The sequence below is a fragment of the Acanthaster planci genome, linkage group LG01, assembly GCF_054643075.1.
Source record: "Acanthaster planci isolate LZ-2023a linkage group LG01, COTS_SCS, whole genome shotgun sequence".
Classification (NCBI taxonomy): domain Eukaryota; kingdom Metazoa; phylum Echinodermata; class Asteroidea; order Valvatida; family Acanthasteridae; genus Acanthaster; species Acanthaster planci.
In genome coordinates, this window is record NC_141777.1 from 14187703 (window position 1) to 14213485 (window position 25783).

Here is a 25783-nt window from a genome sequence, read left to right on the forward strand (position 1 = left end):
ATCAAGGACAAACAACCAAATGCCAGCTAGGATCCCTATTTTTGTGGCATAGTTCAAGCCCGTTATAATCACGGCTGATGCACAGCCAGACTTACTTCAACTTCTTTGAGAAGATCTCTGAGCTTGTCAGGGCGTCTGTTTTTGGGTGTCCACAGCAAATCTCTGCCTGGCAATTCCAAAAAAAACCCAAAATAACCATGAAAACTCTTGATTGTGTTGGTTGATGTCAGGTAAAATATGCCAATAATTTCAATTTCAAATAATGAAATTATTCCACATAGTTTGGAAAATATAAGCTTTATATTACTAACAGGGAAATGCATTCAACTCTGACACTGGGTAAAAAGTACAAACTTCAATATCCCTCACAGGGTTGTTAAGAAAATTTTGGAATTTTTAGAAACCAAAAGCACTCAGGCCTATTTTCACTGTAGCTCTGTTTTAAATGGTGTTCTAAAACACCAGTTTACTGTATATGCTAGTTTCTGCTTAGGAGTTTACAACTTACTTTCTGCATACTGCTGTTTCTCATCAAGATAGCCAGTCACAACTGCAAAGAAAGCAAATCAGTCAACACCAATGATGTAAAGAAAGGCTTTTGATTTTGTAATATTTAAGAGCAGAGTATCTCTGATTCACATCAGTGAGTATGCTTGTATGATAGACATAACTTCACATTTCGTTCAATTTAAATTTTTACACTTTGAAGACAGTTAGTTTCATCAGCGATGACGTTTACTGAAGGGTAGTTCCCACTACCAGCAGCAAACAAGGATAGAAGACTTCAAAGGAACCTTGTTAACTACCGTTATTGCTCTTGGCCAAGTTCGATTTGTAAGATTTTTGTCTCAAGCTCTTGCCTGAAGAAAACCAACATGTAAGCTTGCAAAGTAAATTTCACAAAGGGGAATCAGTATGAATTTGTTGGTAATGGTTATAGTTATTTCACATAATAGTTATTTGGAATAAACAATAGAAAACACAATGGAATGGGAAAACATTGTGGTGTTACTCAATTTAATGGCCAGATATATTCAGTACTTAAGTAATGTGAACATGTTCGGTTACATTGTAAAGAATGACAGCATTGAAACAAATGTTGCATCATCATCAACAGGACCATGTTCCAATTCTGCCCTGCCACAATGCAACACTTTTAAGAATACATGAAGAGTACCCTTTTATATGTAGGCAGGTGATAAACAATCTACAAGCAGCATTTGAATGTACCTGTTTCTCCCTTATCATGGTAGGTATGACACCCAACATCAATATCTATGGAAAAAAGGACAAAAAATGAATGCTAAGGGTAAGATTGGCCCAATGACCTTAATCGTAGTTCTTGTTTGTAAATTAATAAAAGATACAACGTATTATTAATAATATGACATGGTTATATCACACATTCCAGTAGCAACAGATTCTCCAGGTGCTTTACTACCATGTCATACATGTATTCACTGGGCCAAGAAACATTCCAGTAAACAATCTCAACTCCCTGGAGAACATACCATATCAAACATTACCAGGTTAATTAACCCAACAACCCTCCCTGCCCTCACAGGCACCCATTTAAATCCCTGAGAGGAGAGAGGCAAGTTAACGAAGGTAAAGTGACAAGTCCAGGGTCACAACATTTACCCAATCACAGGATTTGAACCCCGGTCCTTCAACTGGGAGTTGTAAACCCTAACCGCTAGACCCCATGTCTGCATTAAGCTTTATGACGCCAACCCCAAAGTCTGGTTTCATGCTAATTGTCACGGTTTTGCATTAAATTTATGTTTCTCAGCTCTTTTAAAGTTATGCAAAGCCTCATCTGAAGTACATGCATGTATAATTATACCTCAGCTGCACCTTCTTCAGCCAAGCAGGATCTTCCAGATCTCCTCTTGTATTATGAAAAGATCTCAGGCTTCTGGGGTCTATTCCATGGGTCAGTTTTCAGGTCATTAAAAATGATCCTCTGGGACTCTTTGCAAACCAACCCTTCATTCCTCACCTCTGATTGTAACTGATGACTTGAGAGACCAGATGTGAAGTTCAGCCATGCAGCATGCCATGACAGGGCTGGGCTGATCACTGATGCCTGTCGTAATTACAAGCAGCTCAAGATGTACAGTTGCTTAAACCCTGCTGTCATGTTAATTTGCCAGTAAAAACTGCGCCAGCTGTGAAGCAGAAAAAGAAAACTATACATGTACAGTTGTACACTGTCTTGGCCAATGATAAATGAGCGTGTATACCTTGTAACTCCATTCTGTTGTGTACATCAACCTCAGCAACATAATTTTTAACACTGAGTACATACTGCAAACTTCAATTCCAAGTCTGTCCATAAGACCAAGACAAAAAGACAGAATTGACAAAGGCTGTTTTTTTACATTAGAAAAACCTGTTGTAAGGCTCACTCTGTGTGCCTCACAGTTACAAATCTATTGTTTGAAACACTATGGGATTCTGAAAGTATCTGTTGACTGTGCCTAAAACAGCATTTTTTTCAATAAACTTTCCCCCAAAAGCCATCCACACTAAATAATATATCCTGAACACGTATGCTCGATGGTTTTTGGACCACGTAGGAGCTTTTTCTGGCTAAATTCAGACCTTTTACTTACGATTGTGTCACTCTTCAAATATTGATTGAAGATACAGTTTTAGCAGTGATGGAAATAACTGGGTTCGCATCGCAAAATGCGATACATTTTTGACGAAAAGCGAGACAAATCAGAAAACGATTAGCATTTTTTTGCGAATCAAAATTTCTGATAATTCATGCAAAACCACGACTGACGCTCAACATACTTGTGCCGCAACAGCTGGCTAGATTGGCAAAATTATTTCGGGCAACGACACGATGACCAACGTTCACTGGAAATGCCTGGCCAGCGCGGCGAGGTGCGGCATACATGGTGCGCAACAGCCCGCCAAGACTGTGCGTAAATCAACAGCAAAAACACACCGACACTTACCCTGAGTTTCCATCATTTTTATATGCGCACCAATGGTGATCTTGGGCATGAAGTTGCTGCAGTTTTGTGTGTCAGCGCACGTAATTTGTACAGAAATGTACATGTGAGCGACACGCGCACAGTACATGTACACACAGTTGTTTTGGTGACACAAACTACATGTTCTTGTACATGTACATATACACGCTATTGTTTGACACTTTTACACGTGCATACTATACCTACACGTTTACACTGCTACTAAAACTGTCAAAAATGCAGAAAGTTCCGTCAAACCACACCATCAGGAATTGGCAGAATGATATGCCATGGTTGAAGCAGGAGCAGCAGTCTACAGGCCTGATTAATACATTCAGTACAACGGTTTGAAAATGAACATTTTTATTACAAACATTGTTACATTTGTTTTTGCTAGTCAATTTATTCAAATTGCTAATCGAATGACAATTTGATTAGCATCATTCACTAATCATTTTCCCCCTTATTTCCATCACTGTTTAGGCACAGAGTGTGGCAAGCCAATTTCCCATTCCATCGCCATGTTGATTTTAGTGCCCCCGCGCGAGGAAGTGAACAAAGCCAACAGAACAAATTGTCTCCAGCAATAACTACTAACTAGTGCGAGCATTCATTCATCAAACATTATGCAGCGTTGTCATGAATTTGTTCCCCTCTGTTAAATCTCCTGAGCGTGCGCACATGAAACGTGAAAAAGGCTTATTTTTGGAGTAACATTTAGTGGCTGAGTAACTATTATTGAACACCTACTGTAAATGTACCGGTAGGCCCATCCATGGGGAGTCAAGTGGATTGGGTTTTCAGTCCCTACCTGATTCCGCAGGTTTTACGCAGAATTTTCCTCTGGGGTTTTCTCCCACCTCTAAAACTGTAACTGTTTCTCACTGTCTCCTCTCTACAGGTTTCTTCAGGCTGGCTAGCTACAGTGCCTAGGGCACTTTTGAGAAATCCTTGGTGTCATTACCAGAAATATATAATAATAATAATAAATAATAACAATAATGGAGGAAGGGGTAAAAGAGCCTATAGAACTTGCAAACTCTTACAGAGTATGCCATTGGTCAGATCACGGTCAGACGTACAGTATAGAAAGCGGTCATTGGCTGTTGTACCAAGTTACCTTAAAACAACATGGCGGCCTACACGAGAAACTACAAACAGGATGACAACGTCGAAAGTGAGTTTTTTTTCGGTATTTAAGAATCGATTAACAGATTTAATTACTTAAGGTTAATGAGGAAAACGTTAAGAAGATTACCCGGCAAAGGACCGCACCATCATGACAGATTAAGCTGTTTCAGCGGTTAATTAGACAAGAGACGTTATGTCATTAAACCCACAGCTTTTCATCATGCAATTTTACTGTAGCCGACATCCTCGACCTCAGTGTGTTAGCTCGTGCGCAAAGGAAGGTGTGTTACGAGGATGGAAGATGAGTACGAGGTCATTACGCGATTGAATTGTAATTTGTACGTGCGGTGGTGCTTGTGTCCCTAGTACTGGTGTGTACATGTACCACATTATATGATACGGATGGATGCATGCATCCGTCATTATTTAATATTAGGACCTAGTACTAAAATATGTCGCAAAACAGAGGAAAGATCCATGCACAGACTTTACTTGACACCCATGTCACCCTGGGTGCTGAAACTCAGACCGATCTTAAAATTCTAACTACTAGTAGGTGCCTTTTTTTTAACAGCCATCTGTGTTTAAGGGGCAAACGGTTTGATATTTTTCCTGCAAAATTTGACGTGTTACTCCTGTGAAACAATTCCAGGAAAGAGTTCCAAAAACGGACATCACTTGATGCCCTGTGTACAAACGTACATGTATGAGACTTGTCTGAAAAAAAGTGTTTTCTAAGTAAATGCTTCAAAATTTTCTTGGCAAACTTTCACTTTTTAGGACATATTACCTTGTGATGGCTGTTACAATATTCTAAAGGAAAAGCAGTGACCATGTATGGAATCTTTCCGAATTCTATATTTGCCATCACTAATTGTTCTCTGTAATGACTTGGTGGAGCCATCTGAAAGCAATGAAATGTCCTAAAAAGTCAAAATTAGCAGTGAAAATATTGAGGTATTCACTTACAAGTTTTCAGACCAGTCTCGTAGGATGAGTGCACAAGGTAGGCCTATACTACATGTATATATGAATTTTTTCTTCTTTCTGATGGCTATTGGACAGATGCAACTTTATACGTTCATCCAGGAGCTTTCACAAGCCAAGGTCATAGCGAGGTGAAAACATTGTTGATGTAGCGTAGCAGATTGTTTTCACCAAGAAAGGTCACAAAGCTCCTGGATGAAGGCAAAAATTTGTGTCTGTCTAGGGAAAAATTAGTGATGTCTGTATAGGAACTCTTCCCAGAAAGAGTTCTATATCTGGCCACCACCATTGTTGAGTTTGAGGAACACCAATCAGTTAAACCTGAACAATCTTTTCTCAGACAATTCCTATTTTTCCTAAGCAGAGTGGGACTTGTCCCCACTACTTGTTTCAAATAAAAATACTTCTTTGTTGGCGCAGGAGACTTGATATGGAACTTTTCCCAGCCCCTTAATGAAACACCAGGGACATCTTTCGGACTGTGGAAATTGAGCTCATACATGTAACTGCAAATGGGAAATCTCCTTTGAGTACTGTAACAGACATTAACAGTCTGTGAAGATGCAAATATTCAAAGTTCACATATTGGCTAATTGAGTAGATTTTGAATCCAAACCCTTTTGTCAGGTGAAAGTAGCATGTCACAAAATGATGGCATGCAAACTTCAACAAACCACCGAGACAGTGAAGCTGCTCGGCACAGCATGTTTGCCCACATAGCAGCCAGCAAAGCGATGATCAAAAGCCAGCAACGAGGCGAAGAAGACCTCAGCCCAAAAGAGAAAATAAGCATCCTGACAGAACTCCTGGACCACAAGCCGGCCATCTTTCTGGAACGCTTCCATGGTTTCCTTCGCGAGGAAGATCTGGACATCTTCCAGGATCTGGTCGGGGACTATGAGATAGACTTCTACCTGAACGAGGTGAGCAAAAGGCTGAATGCCAGGAAATTGCTCACTGGGGTGAGAAACCGCCGCTATGAAGCGCTCAAACAACTCGAGAGAGAGGGCACCTACTTTGAGGACAAGGCCATGAAAGATCGAGATCCACTGATGTTTGAGGAGTACGTTGGACAGTATATGACCGACGAAGAGAGAAAGGGGTTGCTGAAGCCAATTGACCAGAGTGACTTGAGGTTCTCCAATATCCTCATGACTTTCATGGATGAACAGGAAACCAAAGAGTTACACCAGAGACAGAAAGAAGAGGAAGATGACATGATGGAGGAAGAAGAGGAGGAGGATGAAGAGGAAGATGAGAGTGAAGATGATGGTGAGAAAATTTACATGCTCTATCTGGTTAATTCTAAATCAGCAAATTACGTCACTTTTCATACAGTGGTGCACAGTCAGACAGTGTAGTTTCTGTGTACAATGCATGAGTGAACCTCACCTATAAAATGCATTGTTATCAAGGGGTGAGTGCCTACTCTCAAGTGCACTGCTTTCTTACGAAGTCATCACGGATCGCTTCAAAGATTGAAATGCATACTTTGCACTGTTGATTGCTCTAACCATCCTTCATCTTTTAAACCTTCCAGAGCAATAATGCTGTCCTTAAGAGGTTTGCAGTTGGACATTAGAAAACTGTGGTATTGAAAATGCATGTTGTTTTTCATGTAATGATAGACGGAGGTGGAACTTCTTCAAGTGACAGAAGACAGACCAGTGAACTGACCAAGGAAAGAGAGCCCACGCCAGCCACCGAAGAGGAGAAAGCCATGATGAGGCAAGAGTTCCTGCGTCACATGCACCTCCGATTCCTCAGCGGCCAGGAACAGGACTTTGACTACTCGACCGTGGATGGCAATGCCGAGTACGACTCGCTCACACTCAGAACTCAGGATGAGGAAGAGCATTACTTTGATGAGGAAGAGGCAGAAATGTGGAGCGAGGAAGAGAGGACTGATACTGAGCAGAGGGGTGCTTCCCACGATTTTGAAGAATGCCCAACAAATGCTGAACACAGACCACACGACGTACCAGGAACTTCTTGTGAAAAAAAATCCAGTGCACAGCCAAAGGAGACGTCAGACATCAACACAAGCATTGAACAAACCCATGGTATGCCAAGCTGAAGGAATAGAATTATATTGAGACATTGCATCAAAAAGTGGGGGCCTGTTTATGTATATATGTATACATGTAATTAAAAAAAAATTGACTGCGCATGCCCCATATGTCAAATGTGCACAAACCTAGACGTACACACCTTGTATCCTACAAGTGGGTTGCTGCTGCTATGTAAGGCTTGTTCATGTTGAGCGTATTGAAATAACTACACAAGCTGCCAAGAATTTATGACAAACGTTAGTCAGCTTTTTAATATTCAAAACCAGAGTATGAATCAAACAAAACCTGATTTTAAAACTTTATTAACAGCCTAAGCATTCATGTATATACATGGCAGTACTAAACCAATGTAGAATGATTCGAAGAAAATTCCCCCAAAACTATGACATCTACAAATAATACATGAATAGGGTCGATACGAAAACATCATGCATCAGCAAAACAAGCTTAAGAAGGGTTACAAATTGTACAACAGGAAAGCTATTTAGAAATTAACATACAAAGAAATAATCAAAACAACAGATTTATTCATTGTGTGGTGGATATGTCTAATAATTTGGTATTGCGGCAAATAAACATACTAATAGATGAACATTATCAAGTACAATATTGTTTTACAGTCTACATTGTACATGTAGACATACATGCACTGTACGTGTACATCCAACCTTAACAGTGACTAGTAGAAAATATGGGATCTGTTACGACCTAATGAGAGTAAAGTCGTATTGCTCTTTCCTACATGTTTTGAGGGTTCAAAGTTCATATTGAAGTGGAGGTCAATTGTGGGGTTTTGTAGTATTTGGAAAGAGTATATCAACCCGTCTCCTGTTTAATTCCAAATATTTCGCAGGGTCACACATTTAAAACTGTCATTTTCTCAGCAACTTTGACAATAGCATTATTCATGCCTGGTCTGAAATCTTGAAACTATGTCGAGAACAAACACGAAAAGCTGCCAGAATAATACCACACTGTCACCGCATACATTTACGCTGTGTTCCATGTACAGTATGTACCACTGGAAAGCTCTTTTTCTGCTGAATTAAAATATACCAATATCTTACTTTTTGAAAAATTCCTCTTTCAGCTCATTTTATGGTGACAGGTCCTATATATGAAGCACTCTCAAATGTTTGTAAGAATCAACTGTTTTGACAGGTAATGCCATATTTGGGTGAAGGGTCATCATACAATAATAGGCCTCTACACTGATGACACCATACTGCACATGTTCATGGTGGTGCTTGGGATACCATCAATAAGATTTCCTTGTGGGGTAATTTACTGTTACCCCACAAGAATTTCACAAAACACATATTTGCTCAAACTGGAGAATTTTCAAGTTTACAGAAGGGACACTTGGATGAAATTTCAACCCAGGAAAATGATTCCAGTTCAGATGGGAATAATTTAAAGACTGCAATTCACACACTAATTGTTTTTATAAGATAAGAACATTTTTTAGATGTGTTTTTGCCTACGGTGCTCAGTGGACTGTGGGCCCTCACTGGCTCCACGGGAAAGTGTACATGTTAAAGTGTGACGTCATCAGCACATAGGCCTATAGAAAAGTACATTCACAACCACTATTTCTGGCAAGTCTTTGATGTACATACGGAAGGTGATTGTTTTATACATGTATAAGTTGGTCGTATGTACTCGCACATGTTATCATTTGCTGGAAATTGCACTTTCGAGCTTTGCTGTGGTTAATCTCATTCGGTATTTTTAAAAAGGCAAGAAAATCATGCATTTAACAAAAGAAAGTAACCATATATAACCCTGAAACATGATAATAAAGTATCCATGACCATCAAATGTGTTCAACAACAAAGACCAACTTGCAGTTCAAAACCCCTGTAGCGACAGCTATTTCAAGTCAACTGACTGCGAAAGAGGTAGCAGAAAATATTTCAAATTAAATTACACACACAGACCACTGAGCTACATATATATTCTTGCACATCATTAGAACATGACCTTAACCTTCCAGATTCAGTGTTTGCTTGGTTACTTAGGATGCAGTGAAATAAGATGGAATGTTTCTTTGAGACAGGTGCTCAAAACGTAACCATTGCTTTGTCTTGTCTGCAAAAGTGAATGCTCATTTCCTGGCTGTGCAGTTCAAGATTGGGAGTATGTGCTTAGCTTTACTAATTTTCAAACATTACATCGGATCCACCTAAAAAACCTTGCTGTCTATGGTAAGTAGTATTTTAGCTACAAATACTTACCACAACTAAGGTACATGTATGGAGTTAATGGATCAAATAGAAAAATGTTCTTGAAGAATCTTTGAGCTTAAGGTCATGAATTCAAAGGCAACAGTTCAAAGGTCACTCAGGAGTTTCAACTTCAGGGGTTTTCACAAGAAACCACCTTGAACAATCCTATCCCAAAATAATGCCATAAACAAAACTGTACACACACAAAATTCATGACACTGGTCATGGAAAAGTATTTCTACACAAAAGTACCTTCATCCAATTATTATAAGATTTAAAGAGTGTTATCCATTTTACTACTAACTGTCTCGTTTCTCCCAATCTACTCTGTGGATATGGGAGAACGGTGTGATACATGTACATGTACGTGCTCCCAACAGTTATTACATTGAAAAGCAAGCAAATAAAATCTTGGTTTTCATTACTGTCATATAATTATGAACATGTAAGTAGCAAACTCAAGAGATTTTTCTAGCTGTTATGAGAAAGGGCTGATAATGCAGTTTGATATTAAACTGTAATGTACTCTGTAACAAAATATATTTCCCTCTCTATTAGATTAGATACAAAGGTTGGAAATACAGTATCTTAAATGCTAGGTCACATCTAATCAGATTTTACTTGTATGTACACGTATGTTGATAACACAAAACATCAGGCATTCACTCCTACATCTCACTCCAATTTTCCTGTTACTCAATTTATTTCCAGGTGCATTTAAACTCAATCCATGAGGCCAAATAAAAAATAAAAAGCTGCTCCATGTCCCTGCTTGCTTCTTTTTTCCCCGGCTGCATCTTTTTTAATTCAGTATGTTTTTAAATGGATTTCTGACCATGTTAGATATGGCAAAACTCTACCTGTTGTCTTGGGAAAAGACAATGATCTGCTCTTCCTCATCATTAAAGATCTGAGGCAAGAATCTGTTTAATTTTTTTTAACTTGGCTGAAATGAGACATGTGCTTCTTTTACCTTGATTTACAAAAAAAAAAAAATTAACTGTGCAGAGATTTAATTTAAACACTTAGCAAGAAACCCTTTTTTTTGGGGGGGGTGTTCAGCTTCACCATTCTCTTTGTTTTGTACATATACATGTACATAAGCACATGAGAAATAATTACACATTTTTTAATTAAGTGTCTAACCCAATCATTTGAGGGGGTGTTGCAAGTCTTTTCGAGCTTGGATGAGAAAAACGACCTGAAAATATCTTACGGGCATTATTATTATTATTTTTAATTATTATTTGGTCAGGCAAATACATAGTCAGCTTTATAATGACAACTGCCTGTAAACAATTTTTAGGGGATATTTTCTCCACCCAGTCTTTTTTACTTGCCTTATTTCTGAAAAGAGCTGTCCCATGCCCGAGTTTTAAGAGGCGTGGTATGCATGTACAAACTCTCATTATCAGTACAAACTTGAAATTTAAACTCCATCCAAAATATGGTTTTGTTTTTGCAGTCATTTGAATTTCTAGGTGTCGTGTGTCGAGCACTGCACTACTACATTGGTGGAAAGTGTTTGTAGCAGACCTGTCTTGGAAAGTGGGCACTGCACAAGAATGGCACACCTGATTTTCACTAAATTGGTGTCAAAATGACCACAACACATTACTGAAAAAACTCTTTGAGGGCTCAATGCGTATAAAATGTACCATGGCTGTGAGATGGTCCCAAAAACAGCTCTTTTAAAGTTAAACCATAAGATTAATATTTAATCTGACATTTGATTATGAAATACAAAAGACCAGATGAAACATGCTTTTTTCATAGAGAAGTTGCATGTATGTTTAAAATAAAGACCTGATTATACGTCATCAAAATTTATTATTCCATTATGCTCTAAACTAAAATTACAATATCACTGATAATGAGTCATAGCTTCTCAAAAGAAATAATTAATATTCCAAAAAGAGTCTCATGTACTTTTAATACTGCTTTTATCCAAACTAAAATCAAGTTAATGATTTCATGTGGTTTTTGTGGTACTGAATCAACTTTGTAAAGTTTATTTTAAAAGTATGATATTCCAAAGCCAAAGTGTATCGTATAATGTACCAAATGTGAATGATTTCTTCTTGACTTGGGAAGTGTTCAGTTGGATATCACATTAATATCAGACCATGTAGATTGTACGGACAGGTAATATAATTGCATAAAGTTGACCAAATTGATTAATCCCAAGCATGACAATTGAAAGTGTCTAGTAATGTGTACATGTACATTTCTTCATTTTTTAGCCAATTTGTTCAGAGGCAACTGGACTAGCACTTCACGGTACATCTTTGCAGCAGCAGCTCAGAGTGACAGAGACTGGGTTTCCCTTTTCTATAACTTCCTTCATGAGGGGAAATCTAAAGTAACGTGTGTAAAAGGCATTAGCGTGAGAACCAGCACATGAACCAACATGCGCGCATACTCCATTTATTTGAACTGCACTTCACGGTTCAGATGCCATCATGCTTCGGTATCCTATACCTAAAGCCCTCTTTTTGCCGGTAACTTCTGATCATACGAACTCCTCCAAAGCACCATCAAAGAAAGCGTGCCAGTGCACAAATCTAAGCCAGGGGTGGGGGGCGGATGGGAATGAAGCTGGACACCACATGACACCGGGGGTGATGTTCATAATACAGAGGTACCAGTACATCTTGTGCAAAACTTACACCCCTTAACCTTAAAACAGAACAGGTAATGTATTAACCACTTCCTGCCCAGGCAGTTATCAATGTTTATCATTTTTTTTCTGTTTTCAAAATTCTTAAAAAATTCCTATCTTCATTTACTGGACACTTACAAACACATGAAGGACTGTCTGGTGTCCACTCTAGCCTGACAGACAAAATCTATTGACGTCTGAGTATGTCAGCCAGGCCTGCAGCCTTGTAAAAAGAGCCCAGATTGTGCCGTGTTATATAACTTTATTTTGTTCACGAATCTGGCTCAGTATGCTGCTGATCTCTTTTCAATAGGGGTCAGATTAGTATGCAGTGGTGCTGTGTGGCTCATCGCTGCGGTGGTGGAGTGCTTTTGTCCCTGGTGGTAATCCGATCGCTCTCACTGCCCCAAACCGTGGTATACTGTCTCAAAACAAGGCTGGATTATCTCCACTTTTGAGAGTGAAAAAATGTTGGTAATTCCCAGCAGCCTGGTCTTTTGTTCCGAGTACGATCTTTTGTTACAAGGCCCTGTTCCCTTTGTCCAAGTTCGGAGACCCCGATCACGCATATAAAGCATATTTGTCGGATCTGGAATCCCTGGCAAGGAGTGCTTAAAACAGAACAGATAATGTATTAAAAGCGTTTGTACTTTTTCTCCCCTCTTAGTATGACTGGGAAAAGTTTCAGTTGTTCAGAAGTTTAAAAACCCTCAGATTTTGCTTTTTTCTCACCGTGAAAAAGTATAAGAGGGATGATGCAACAGTCGATTTCCCCGCCCCCATCCAAATTTGACTGCACATCCCCTCCCTGGGATTTACACCTCTGAAGCTTGCCAAACCTCTAATACCTAGACCCAAAATACTTTGTACATATATCTTAGATCTACAAGTGTCATTCTGACTTCACTGAGTCAAACAGATAGGAGACATCTTGACCAGGCTTGCAGGAAAACTGATTCAAAGTGTTTGGGTGTACATTATGTAGTACATGTAGTTACCTCCAGGATGTACTAAAACCTTTGTCTGAAGAACTCAAAACGTCCAAACTAATGAAATTATTTCTGCAGGGTTCAAAAACAACTCAAAAAACATCAGCTTCCACACATTTTATATTATTCAAGTTCTTTCAAGGGAAAAAAGGAAAGAACTGCAAGCAACAATGCTGAATACGTGTAGATAAATCTTGCTTCATGTAATAAAGCTCACAGTGATTAACACAACTACAAATACCAAATATGCAATAATTTGCTGTTTTGTTTTGAATCCTAAGGCAACTTCCTTTTACAACTCACTTCATGGAGAAGGTCAAGAATTAAATATCAAAATAGCATACACTATTGCCAAGAAAAGTATAAATAAATTGTTCTGCATTGCTTGCAAATGGTTATAATAATTTTGTCATCCTACATGTACATGTGCAATGTGCAGGTATGTATGCTACTGTGTGTACATACATGTGCATGTACATGCACATGTAATAATACCACTATGCATAGTGCTTTTATTGCAATCATTTTCCAATTTGAATACACATCCAACAGAATTTTCCCACTCGTAAAACTTACTGCCACATCTTTCCATTCACGGATATAGAAAAGCTACTGAACAGTGACATATCACTGATGATACAGCAAAAATTGTGTGCAGCATTCTGCTGTGTTCAAGTACATGTACACCACATGGGCAACTCTCTCCAAAACTCCTGTCACCAAATAAATATAGCATCCTCTCTTGTTTTTTTCTCTTCACTTCTTTTTTTCGTTTTGTTTTAGTTTTACAAATAGGAAGATCAAACAAAACTTATGATACAGTTTGGCTGCAAGCGAACCTCAAGCATCAGCTACCAGCACTTGTAGCACCTGTGTTCCGGGCCGGTTCCGGTTCCTTGATGGACGTCTCCAAGGCAAGGGGAGTCAGCCATTCCTTGGGGAGCATCTTCTCCATGAAGGGCAGGCGAGCCCCCACTGTGGCCAGTCTGTTGATCCAACTGGGAATGTCCTTCCGGCACAGGATCTAAGGAGAAAGAAATCCAAATCAGAGGTCTGTGGGGATCCCATCAAAAGCATTTATACTGCACATGTACGTGTACCACGTGACCAAGTCTGAACGCAGGTTCATACTTTAGGTGAAAGCAAACACAAATGCGAATTGGTGACGTCAGCTCAAATATTTGTACTGCAAATTTTCAAATGTTGAACACAATTCAACCTGAGCAAACTGTTGCTGCTAATCTTTCATGAGGCTTCGCTTTCACATTTGCCCATAGAATTGACTGGCCTTTATACATGTACTTAACGGTGGAGCCCATTTTTATATCAAATAGCCGTAAATTCAATATCAAATGACACAGTGGTCATCATTTGTGTCTTTTATGGTCGTCATTACCATTCTGGCACAGTACTGGGCACTTGCTCTATGTTTTTATCATACCTTTTGCCATTAACCCTCCTATGAAAAGATGCATTCTTGACACAGTGGTCCTATCAGTCAAAATCAGTCAAGTACCGGTACATGTAGAAGGCATTTTTTACTGTTTTTGACGGTTGCAGCAAAAGGAGGGTTATTACAGCTTTGAAGGTTTATTCATGTACACTGTAACACCACAGTCTTCATTTACATGTACATGTATTGTACGTACTATATAGTGTATAACAATGGTGGATGTATTATAAAGTCAGGCTACATGGGCCAGTGAGGGGCCCAAAATGTGCCCAGTCTGGTCTGATGAGAAGGTGAGAGGGGCTGTGTGGCCCCCAGACAGACAAATGGACCACTGGCTAAAATATCATCCCACACTAAGGGATCGGGAAGCTGTGCTCATAACAGCATTGGACCACATCCATCCTTGTACATAAAGTTGAGTCAATCACACATCCATGCAGATACTGCACATCACAGGGTCCCTGCAGGTCCATCATCAGTCACAAGCCATTTAAACAGGATGCGTCAAAAGTTCCTGTCATTTTTCACCCGGTAATTGTGAATGGACCTGTGAAGGACTTGAAGACATCACTGGCAGATATATGGCTTCTTTTGCTCAAAGTGACATTATTTGGACACTGACCAGAGCAATTTTGATGACAAAAGCAATAAATAGCAGGGGGGTAGTGTCAAAGCCCAACCTTCCACCTGCTAGGACTTACAATTTATGATAAACTGAAGGCCTAATGGGGCAGTCATGAGAAAAATATTATTGGGGTAGATTTCATCAAAACAGCACGTACATGTACTATTCCAACACCTGATGGTATTAACTCACAATAACTCAGAGCTGCGCAGGAACTAATTTGCTCATGTCTTTGCCTTGTAAACAAGCTGACAAAATACTTCATTAACCCTAACACTCCTCAGTCCTCCAACAGGTGAAGGATTGAGGAGTGTTAGGGTTAATTAAAGGTCCTTATATTGATTGAGAAAAGCAGCAAATCAAGAAAAAGCAGTGAAGTACATTCTGACTTGGAACAACCTACACAGGCACAGTGAATGAAACGTGGCACAGTGAGCTGTGTCATGCACACTACAAACTCTCTATTTATTGGAAAACATAAAATGAACACATGCGGTCGTAAAAAATGTTGCACCAGCTGGTAACGACTACTGAATAATGAGAACTAATTCAATCAATAATGCAACTGGAAATTTAAGGTCATTGCTGCAACCAAACCATGTGCAAACCAGCAATTCTGACAAGGATTCAATTACACCTAAAATAAAGCCAAGAAGCAATAACTGAAAGCCAGATTGGTTGTCTGTGTAATACAGTGTGTTTCTATGGGAAATGTAACACACATATATTATAATCCACAATTTAAGTAATGTAAATGGCACTGCTTGCTTGTGAGTTTGCTATTCGACATACGTTTCACACAAACAAAGTTTTTAATAAACCAAAATGTTGATCGTCTAAGCCTGGTTCAGATAAAAGTGTTGCGTACTTCAGGCAAAAATATGGGAGCTAAGCCCATTTTTAGCGGAACTGATGGACATCCTAATGAAACTGTTTCTGGCATCACAACATTCACTTTGCTTTTGCCTTTATGTGTAAATGTGTAAAGCAATGGGCTTTAATCTCTTTCGTCTCTTTCAATACACAGTATTTGTATAACACTTTCCCGCATTTATCACAACAGTGACGGAACGACTTCTCAAAAGTTTTATAAACAGTCTACTACATACCACAAAATCGAATTGCTTGGACAGACAGACTTTTTATGTGAGACTACTCAATGAAATCCTGCAGTTGGAACTTGACAGATCTAGTTGAGTTTGAATACTGACGTACATTTAACATGAGAACACAGAGAGAATGAATGCAAGATGAGTCACACACCTGAACTAATTCCTGAGCAAAGTGGTTGCAGTTTTTGCGTATAAGATGGTACTCATCGCCGGGGTATTTCTTGCCCAGGCAATCCACAACCTTGACGACTGCTTCCTCCGGTAGGTCTGTGGTTCCGAGGGATATGCACTCCCTAAGGCAGGAAAATATTCAGTTAATGCGATAGGACTTTGTTTCGATGAAGGCAGGAAAAAAATGAAACTGATCTACAGTTCACCTCTCTCACAGATCTTTGCAGCTAGGTCATTCCATGAGGTTGGGGCACAATTTGTGACGGTGTTAGTTGTTACATCGGTTATGTAAAAAACAGCTACTTCCCTGCATGTGAACTCCAATTTGACATTGTTTTACATCTTGCAAGGCTGAATACAGAGGTGTGTGTTATTTTTACAGAGTAAATGACCTACTCTACAGGTCACGACAGGCGGTAAAAGTTGCAGATATAACAAGAACGCCTTCACAAATTGTGCCCCAACCTCATGGAATGACCAAGCTCTCAATCTCTGATGTCAGGGTTCAGTCTCATTCAAATAGTTGGCAGCTTTATTTTTTGCCATTGGTTTGTAATGGTGAAACAGCCACATCCGGAGAAAAAGTGCAAGTTTCAGTCACGGCCTGACCTTGAGCATGGCAGACAAAAGAATACATGTACCAAGCAAACTGTAGAACACCATGGCAAACAATCTTAATGGACAGGAATGCAAGCGTACCACAGACGCAAAAGAATTAGCTTCTAGATAAAGGCACCTACACTGTTAAATGTACATTGCGAGGGGGTTGGTGTGGTGCCTTCAAAGATAACACATGCTTAAAGCCAAAATGAAATGTAATAAAATAGAGCCACTTTCGAGTTGAAAGCCTTGCACAATGTCGATCAGTAAGAGCCATAACATTCAGTGTATTTCAACCACATAACATCCATTTTCACAAGGATACCCAACCGAGTAAGGCATCAAAGCGAAGAGCTCAGTTTACTCAGTATTAAAAGAAAAAACTACCAGGGCTTTACGACTCATTTTGAGGGATCCAGTCAATTGCACTTGAAGAAAGTGCCAACGGTTTCATACATAAAAGCAGGTATTCCGGGAGAACGTTAAGGAAGGTTCATATTAGCAATTATGCCCAAGGAAAATGGGCTGATCTTCTGAAACAGACTTACTTGAATTGAAACTGTTCACCAAGGTCATCACAATCCCTGGGATCAATCTCAAATATTCCAGTAAAAGGGAAGGGGTGGCCACCAAAGGCATACTCTGTTGGAAAAGGAAGAGATTAAGATACATGTACACATGTTTAAACAAATTAAAGAAGATGGGGGCAAGATTTCAATTTTAGGACAACGTTTTGGGTAAAAAATTAAAGAGTATAGGATATTTATAAAATAAACAGTAATATCAGTAGCACTAAAAGCGGTGCTCACCTTCAAAATTGATTTACTTAACAATTACCGATTTAGACTATGCTAAACAACTTTCAGCAAACACCAAGCTTAAATGGTGAGCATCCACATTCAGCCAACATCTTGTTTTCCTTCTAGCTAAACCAACTGTTTCTCCTCCACAAATCCTTCTTACAGTGCACTTACTTGTTTACTGAAAGTATACTTCAGAATTTAGTGTCTAAATTTTACCACACAGATTATTACCTCTTCCGTAGACCTCAACACCAGCATGGAACACTCCTAATCCCAGTGTTGATGTGTACTCATTGGTCCAGTACTGTAAAAGACATTGTATATCTTCTTAAAAACAAGTGCAGTAATTCCTTATCTTTGGGGATTAATGTAACCCACTTCTTCAAAGCCAAGCCAACAAGTGTACCATAGTTTGGATGCTTGAAAATTCCTCTCTCCTACAAATGATTTTCATATATCAGAGCGATCCAAAATAAACCGCCAAAACTTTGGTTCTGTACTGTAGTTAAGGGCAACGAAAGTTAAAATTGATATTGTTCATGTGTACAGATGCATATTGGTACCATATGTACATGTACATGTAAGTCTTCAGTTTAGTTTGTCTCATTAACAATACATTGAATTTGTTTCCTTGTAGCACATTAACTTTTAAGAGGCAATCATGTTACTCAGCAGCTCTATGAGACCTGTGCCTTTCTTGTACAGTATTTGGTGCCCTGTCTACACACAGCACTGGAGCATTAGATTGTGCAGTACAGTGCAGGTGCTAGGCCTGTGCCAAATATACATGTATACGAATATTCAATCAATTCTTGCATACTTAAATATTTATTTTTCCATTTGAAAATTCATACAGATAGGTAAAAAACAGCAATATAAAAAGTAAAAAACCTCTCGTTTTTGAAAAGATTGTTTACTAAACTTTCTGCTTCCAAAATTACAGACTAGTCCAGAGTTGTTGTAATGAATTGCATTATTCTGTGCAGTAATAAAAACTGGTTCTCTAGAGGCAAACCTGACTGAAAACGAATATTTGAATATTCAACTGAATTTCAGGTCACATATACCAATAATCAATAATTCGACTCGGCCCTAACAGGTGATGCGGTCATGGTTGGGAGCATGCACAGTGTGTACAATAATCAGCTAGAATTAAGTTCTTATCCTTTGTCCTACATGTACAAGTATGGATGTTCAATTTATACACTGTACATGTATCTTATAAAAGAAGCCAACTGATATGTAATACAAAACTGCTGCAAACTGCTTGCTGACTACAATGACCTAAAATACAAATCTCAAACTGAGGAGGGCCTGTCGTTTCGATCCTAGCAGAGTCTTTCTCAAAGGCTAGCCTTCCTTTGAGAAAGACTCTGCTAGGATCGAAATGTCAGGCCCTCCATATTTTGAGAAGCCAACTGAATTAGACAAAATGTCTTGTTTTCTCCTCTAAAGTGACAAAAATCCAAAAGAGACTGTCATTTTCATGTAGCGCGGTATATATGTATTAAAAAGGTTTACAGTGCATACATTAACATTACATGTAACTCTTATAATGTAAATACAACACTATAAATAGCACTTAAATTTTATTACATGTAAATCAAATTACATACATCTCCAAAAAAATCTTAGGGTTCCAATAGGAAGCAGGAAAAGATTCAAATGCGTCAACAAAAAGTTTCAGTTGGCATAAGACTTTTACTATTATTCAACAAGGCGAAAGCATGATTGTTAGCGTTAGATGCGATATTCAATTCACTGACAATCTAACATGTTAAACATCAGTAGGATAAAGCATTTCCAATAGCGTCTCGCAACCAGCAAAGGTCATAATTTGGTCACATTTGCCAGCCTAATTCATGAGAGTTTCCAAGCCATCGATCACTGAGCTGTGCTTATTGTGTTCTTTTTCTCTCACAAAAAATGAACCTTCATTTCGGCCACTTCATGTACATACATGTATAACAGAGAAGTAATTTGCTGTAATAAAACTCTTCAAACCAAATTATCTGAATTGTCAATATGCATACTGGCACTAACAATGTGTGCACAGTGTTGTGAGGTCCACACATGTACAGCATCACATTGGAAATGGTACATGTACATGTATGTAGGCCTACTTAAACAAACGTACATGTACATACAGTACATGTAGATAGGTAATGTGGTGCACATGATTGAAACCAAATTACAAGGTAGCATACAGCAAAAGTGGAGAATAAATGCTGGTACACTGTACATGTATGCAATGGACCCTATTCACGTGGAGGCCATTTTTGGAGCTTATTCCCCAAACCTGTTTTATACATTGGAAACTGTCCATTAGGATGGCACCAGACTGGTTTATACATGTACTTCATGCGTGCCAAGCCTCCGTTTCGGAATCTGGCAATGTACAATTCTCTGTGTGCAATCATGAATTTGAAATTATTCATCAGAGTTGACAAGGTGCAAATTTGTCATGAAATTTCATTTTATTGCTTCATTTGTCCTCTCAACATTCACAATTGAAGAGTTAACCTTGCTTTCAAATTCAAGATGGCCGGCCCCGTGAATAAAGTCTACAGGATCTTTAGACTTTGCACACAAACAGCATGTAAAGTATTGCTGAAAGCACAATCAACACATGAAGACTAACATGTACATGAACCCAAAGAACAGCGTATTACTGAAGTTTTTAAAGCCATGGTGGAGTCACATGCTCGCACTACAATGCTGCCTTTACTTGATTTCTCATTTTACTGTACATGTACATGTATGTATCTACATATTGGGTATGTCCATGTTTCTTTAATATGAGCGTACTTGCATTTGTTCCCTTCTGCATGTTCAGAGAGCAACAGTGACTAGATATATGAAGAATTCTTAATGCACTGGAAACTGCAGCACTGTAGGAAAGCAGTACATGAGAAACAGTATTAACCTCACCATACGACAGCAAACTGTAAAGCACAACCCTAACCCAGCAGGACTAAGGGAGATGGCAGGTTAGGATGTATACTCGGGATAACATCCCTTTGGTGGGAAAACACCACGCACGTGCATGTGCATGTCCCATGATTTCAAGTACATTTGGCAAGACACACAATACGTCATAAAGCTGTTCTACAGGTCAGCTATTTTGTTGAAAACTAGGGTTTCATTTCTTTGTCGTACAGAGAAAATGGGTGAAATAAGGCACCCAGTAAGGACATCATTGTACGCCCATTATGCCAGGTTGTATAATGTGTGTACGTTTGTAATGGCCTACTCCAATGACAAACCACATTTGGTCATCAAAGTTGGACTGTGTTCGACTTTGCTGACTATCCGCATCCTTCCTGGTGTTAGTTGCAATTCCAAGTAACCGCATATCAACGCTCTCTGCGTCACTATTCGGTAATGCTTAAAACGCAATTTCTGCCACCCAACTGAATCCAATGCACAGATGCTTCGAAGGCTTGTGCACATTCAACTGAAAATCAGTTGGAAATACTCTACCGCCTTCATTTGCTCCTGCACACATTCCATACATATACTTATGAATAAAGATTCAAAATGCCCCTTACCATATCATACACATTGAGCTTGACTTCTGAAATTGTCGTCACATCTCCATTGGGAACTTGAGAAGACATTATTTGCTGACCGGCCCTTGAGGGCCAAAAGTTTGTGTGGCTGAAATGTAAGGCAGTTCCAGTTCCTTTTAGCAGGTCTGGAACCTAGAGAGACCAAAAAGACAGCTGCATGAGGCACTCCTTTTACAGATACCAGTAATTGTACCTTCTACAGTTTCTATTTAAAAACTATTTGAGGAGAGATAAGGACGCATCATCTGCCTCCAGAAGTTGACAGCCACCTTTCTCCTTGAATGACCTAAACAAGAACAGAGTTGAGTCTCACAGTAAATGCCACCACAGGGAATCCCTGTCCAACTGGCTCGTGTGCAATCTTAATCCACATAAGCTCTGGAATCACTAGTGAATATCGGTACTTGCGTTAGAGTTCAGGTTTTAAGGTAGGGCCAGAGCCAGCATTGAAATGAAAGCACGTACATACATTACTGGTGTGTCCCCTTCCCCTTTCAGACACCGCCCCGCCCCCCAACCCAGTGCATTTTCAATGGCAAACATTCATGGTCTCATTTACCCATGACCATGGCCTGTGCACTGACCCATGGGTAGACTGGTTCTCCTACACAACAAAGTAACATGGAACATTGAGAAGATGGAGCCATTCTCTGTGACTTCCACGTGCAGCAAGTTTCATTCTATTGAAACTTTCATAGACCAACGGTTCAGTCTGTGCATTTGAATGATTGGTCAATAAGCCATTTGCAAGTTAAATTTGAATAAAATCTTGTGCGCTGAGTTAATTGACTGCATATAAACATGACGATTTGAATTCCCCAGACTAAAGACACTGTTGCTGTACCTTGTGATTCGGGGCAAGCTTTCCCATAGCGACCACCATCTCTGGAATGGATTGGTTCCTTTGTGCCCTTCCTATCCATTGACATTAGTGTATTGTTGCAAGGCGTCTCCTATCTAAGCAAAAGCTTGCCCAAAATCAGGAGGTATGCCAACAGTGGTTTTAGTGAGGAGAATTAAAGTTGTTATGCTAACGTGAATTTAAAGAACTCAGTGTACCAGATTTGGGTCAAAGTTAACTCGCAAAAGGCTTATTGGACTGTTCAACTGGTCAATCGCACAGAAAACCTCACACAATAAACAATCCTCTGCAGCTGTGAATCAGGCAGAAAGGGTGATCTCCTGATGGCAGAAGAATTGACAGATCGAGGGTCTCTGAAAGTACACTTAACACCAAACCAGACATACATGTAAGAGTCCAATAACAGAAATTCTCTAAACAGAAAGAATGTAATAATACTTTTGAACCAGATATCAACTTGCTCAGCACTCTATTTGCCCTGTGTAGTCTAAGGTCATAGTACTGAAGCATTTTGATTTTTGTCACCTCTGGATGTTAGGCCTGGGATGTAGAAATTCAGAATCTGGGCCTGCATTTATGGGATGAGGAGCATTGTATCAAGTTAAAAAATTAGGACAAGACGGTCACATTTTGTTCCAAAGGTATATTCAGAGGTCAATAAATTGGGATTTATAAGCACAAGATGAATGTGAAAGGTTGTAATTTTGCAGTGAAAATATGGTTTAAAAATAATAATAAAAAAGGCTGAGGTGTCGGAACCATCTCCGTAACAATTAGACCCTAAATGTACCGGTATCTAGTTTACATGTAAATGCAAAGAGCGTGCTCTCTACCCCTATCATGTCTATTGCATCAATTTTCAAGTTAACAACACTTACTATGCTGTAATGTACGTGTATGCCAATTGCATTATGGCTGTAGATCCTAACCATATGTACAGCCAGCCATACAGTGTAAATAAAATACTGGCTGTCTTTACACTTGCGTACATGAACACAATACAGGCTACATACAGAAGCTATCCCTTGAACTAGTATGGGATTCATCATGCACAGAGTGGTGTGTGCGATGAAACTCGTAATTCTAGGGACCGTAGGCCTACATCTGTAGATATATGCATGCGGGAGGATGTGCATTCTGATGCACATACACTTGACTACATCATACATGGGCATTCATTACCTTTAGCACACTGTTCTTACAATAAGGAAACAAATTCTACTTTTTCGAAACAGCTTATCTACACAAATTGTTGGTGATGTCATCTTTCGTATTGGAAAGAAAAGAGAACAGGGTTTTGGTTTTTGAGAGAATGTTTGGGGTAAAACGGCAGCGAACACACGTACATGAAAGCCCTGAGTAGCTGTGAACAACGACAGATTAGCGAATGTAGTCTGGTTCCTTGACCTAGATGGAGATTCATTTTGATGAATCCAAAATGCCTGAGTCGGGTAACCAGATGAGAAACAAAATACATGTAGCAAGATTCGACAGAGCAGTTGTCTTTTGGTGAACTCGAGTTAGAAATTTGTGGTTTTCTTGCTTAAATACTGTTAAAATTTACCTAAACTACGCCTACCAAGATTGAGTAATGGTTCCTTAAGGTCAAAATGTTAGTAAGTTTGAGAAAGTGGACTTTGTTTCCTTTGAACCAATTTGATATTTCGGTCGCGCATGCGCCAACTGGCCTTGACAACCCTTTTGTCACATGTTTGCACCTAGTAATTTTTTGTCTTGCCGTTCTAGTTTGAATTTCTTCAAAAGTAAAAGATGCTCTACAGAGTGCCTGGGCAGTTTTGGGATATAGGCCTATATGAAAAGTGAATAAAGATGTTTGTGCAGTAGGGCCAAGGGCAGTGGAATGCTTTTTGATGAGCCTGTATAAAGGCCCATTCAGACTACCATACTTCACGCGAAAGCGAACGCGAAGAGAATTTGTCGGGGACACACGTCACAATCGAAGTTTCACACTGAGGTGTGCCCGAGTTTCAGGCAAAAAGTTTCTTTTCAGTTGGGCTTGTTCGGGGGCGTTGCGGCCTAGTCTTTGGTTGTGTCTCAGGTACTACTCGGGCATGAAAAAACATAATACCTGCACGCCGTGGCGCACATATGATAAGCACGATTGTGGGCGATGGTTATGAAACCTGACCTCTTTTGATCATAGACACATCGAAGTGGCCCTCTAGTTGGACCAAAAATTGTTATTCAATTTCCGAAACTTCACAGATTTTCTTGTCGGTCCAGGCCAACTCATTTTTCATGAATAGCGTCCAAATTAACCATAATTCTAGTTCATAATTCAAAGCCAACATCCTGTCCCAGATGGCAGGGTTGGGTCCGAGTTGTCCGTTGTTGGGTCCGAGATGTCCTGGGTCCGAGATGTGCTGGGGCCGAGTTGTCTTGGGGCTGAGTTGTCTCGAAACCGTTGGAGTCAAGATTTCAAGATTTATTTTATATTCTACAGCACAATAATCACACACAATAATAGAACTTTTAATAAATACATAAATGTGATTGAATGATACTGCAATACCTTTAATAGAAAGGATACTGTTGAGGGGTACACAATGAAAGCAATGCTTGTAGATTTGGGCCCTGTTTGTAACATTACTTATTAAATTACAAACACACACACAAACCACAAAGACAGACAAAACAAGTAAACATGTAGTTGCAAGTATGTGTAGCCTGAAACCAGCATGGTAGGCCTATGTTAAATTAAGATATAGCCTAAAAGTTAATTGCCAAAAACACAAAAATATGTGTCATGCGTGTATGTACGAATTAAGAATATCAACATGTATTTAACAAAAAGATCTTATATTTCTTTTTTAAAGCTCCAAGAGTCGAGTTCCAACGGACTTACAGAATGCCAGTCAGTGGATTCAGATGGTGAACAGTTCACTGTCGAAAATGCCCCTCCAAACTTGTTCAGGCCGTTTCACCATTCACAGAATCGCCGTCACGTAATGTAAGTTACGTGTAACGATACTCAACACGTCACTCGATAATTCAGCGTTTACAACAACAGTGCCTGTGTCCGACCAGCAGATAATGTGTCAGATTTAGTCAGATACCATTCCTATTATTCACACAAAATGAAAAATCTCTATTTCGCGAAGCGAGATACCAACCACTCCTTCGTAGTCACTATTCGTAGACCCTACTGGTTTTATGATTCATCCAGTCATTCTAGCATAGCACTGGCGATAGCACGCACTGTGTATACTTCTAGTAACCTGACATAGCGCCCTCTTTGCTCTAGGCATAGCACGCTGAGGTCAGTGAGCCACTAGTCTGGTTCCCTGCCAAACGATTCCCTGACGACTCGACTCTGGCTAAAAAATCTTAGGGGTGCAGTGCCCCAATTCAAGAAAACTTCTCCGTCAGACGAAGGCGCACAAAAAATACCCCAGAGATTCTTTCGAAAAGAGGGGTCTGCTTGGGCCAAGAAATAGTGGGATTGTGCTAGTATGGCCCGGGATTACCTCTGTAGATTCAGGGGTACCCACCTGGGGGCAAAGCA

At 39.5% G+C, this 25783-nt stretch overlaps 3 protein-coding genes across 7 annotated transcripts in view; 1 reads left to right on the forward strand and 2 right to left on the reverse strand.

Moving 5' to 3' along the window:
• Positions 1 to 4371, reverse strand: part of LOC147800436 (WD repeat-containing and planar cell polarity effector protein fritz homolog) — a 21596-nt gene extending 17225 nt beyond the window's left edge. The window contains exons 1-5 of the mRNA XM_087137189.1: positions 4249 to 4371; positions 2003 to 2171; positions 1231 to 1275; positions 509 to 550; positions 96 to 166 (exon numbers count right to left, since the gene is read on the reverse strand). Coding sequence (XP_086993315.1) covers positions 96 to 166; positions 509 to 550; positions 1231 to 1275; positions 2003 to 2063 — 219 coding nt within the window. The 5' untranslated portion in view covers positions 2064 to 2171; positions 4249 to 4371. The remainder of the gene's footprint in view (positions 1 to 95; positions 167 to 508; positions 551 to 1230; positions 1276 to 2002; positions 2172 to 4248) is intronic.
• LOC110979463 (coiled-coil domain-containing protein 97-like) lies at positions 4092 to 11595 on the forward strand. 3 transcript variants are annotated; one of them, XM_022235270.2, is made up of 3 exons: positions 4092 to 4167; positions 5736 to 6380; positions 6737 to 11595. In XM_022235270.2, exons 1-3 carry the CDS (start codon positions 4122 to 4124, stop codon positions 7183 to 7185), a joined length of 1140 nt encoding a protein of 379 aa, XP_022090962.2. In that variant the 5' UTR covers positions 4092 to 4121; the 3' UTR covers positions 7186 to 11595. The 3 variants fall into 3 exon arrangements, with proteins under 3 accessions (XP_022090962.2, XP_022090963.2, XP_022090964.2); XM_022235271.2 differs by having other exon boundaries at positions 4123 to 4167; positions 5710 to 6380; XM_022235272.2 differs by lacking the exon at positions 4092 to 4167 and adding an exon at positions 4441 to 4492.
• LOC147800437 (deubiquitinase DESI2-like) lies at positions 7405 to 25490 on the reverse strand. Of its 3 annotated transcripts, none has more exons than XM_087137215.1 (6): positions 25392 to 25490; positions 21375 to 21527; positions 18055 to 18127; positions 17569 to 17662; positions 16401 to 16542; positions 7405 to 14083 (listed from the first exon to the last, which is right to left on the reverse strand). In XM_087137215.1, exons 2-6 carry the CDS (start codon positions 21441 to 21443, stop codon positions 13907 to 13909), a joined length of 555 nt encoding a protein of 184 aa, XP_086993341.1. In that variant the 5' UTR covers positions 21444 to 21527; positions 25392 to 25490; the 3' UTR covers positions 7405 to 13906. The 3 variants fall into 3 exon arrangements, with proteins under 3 accessions (XP_086993341.1, XP_086993335.1, XP_086993344.1); XM_087137209.1 differs by having other exon boundaries at positions 25124 to 25474; XM_087137218.1 differs by lacking the exon at positions 25392 to 25490 and adding an exon at positions 24568 to 25087.
• Between the last annotated feature and the right edge of the window lie 293 nt (positions 25491 to 25783).

Excerpts from the sequence above, each read along its gene's own strand:
- LOC110979463 (XM_022235270.2), top strand. The coding sequence starts at position 4,122 with ATGGCGGCCTACACGAGAAACTACAAACAGGATGACAACGTCGAAA. Across the intron at positions 4,168-5,735 it reads ACAGGATGACAACGTCGAAA|GTGAAAGTAGCATGTCACAA; the intron begins GTGAGTTTTTTT and ends CCCTTTTGTCAG. Across the intron at positions 6,381-6,736 it reads AGATGAGAGTGAAGATGATG|ACGGAGGTGGAACTTCTTCA; the intron begins GTGAGAAAATTT and ends ATGTAATGATAG.
- LOC147800437 (XM_087137215.1), bottom strand. The coding sequence starts at position 21,443 with ATGTCTTCTCAAGTTCCCAATGGAGATGTGACGACAATTTCAGAAGTC. Across the intron at positions 18,128-21,374 it reads AGCTCAATGTGTATGATATG|TACTGGACCAATGAGTACAC; the intron begins GTAAGGGGCATT and ends TGTCTTTTACAG. Across the intron at positions 14,084-16,400 it reads TTGCTCAGGAATTAGTTCAG|ATCCTGTGCCGGAAGGACAT; the intron begins GTGTGTGACTCA and ends CTTTCTCCTTAG.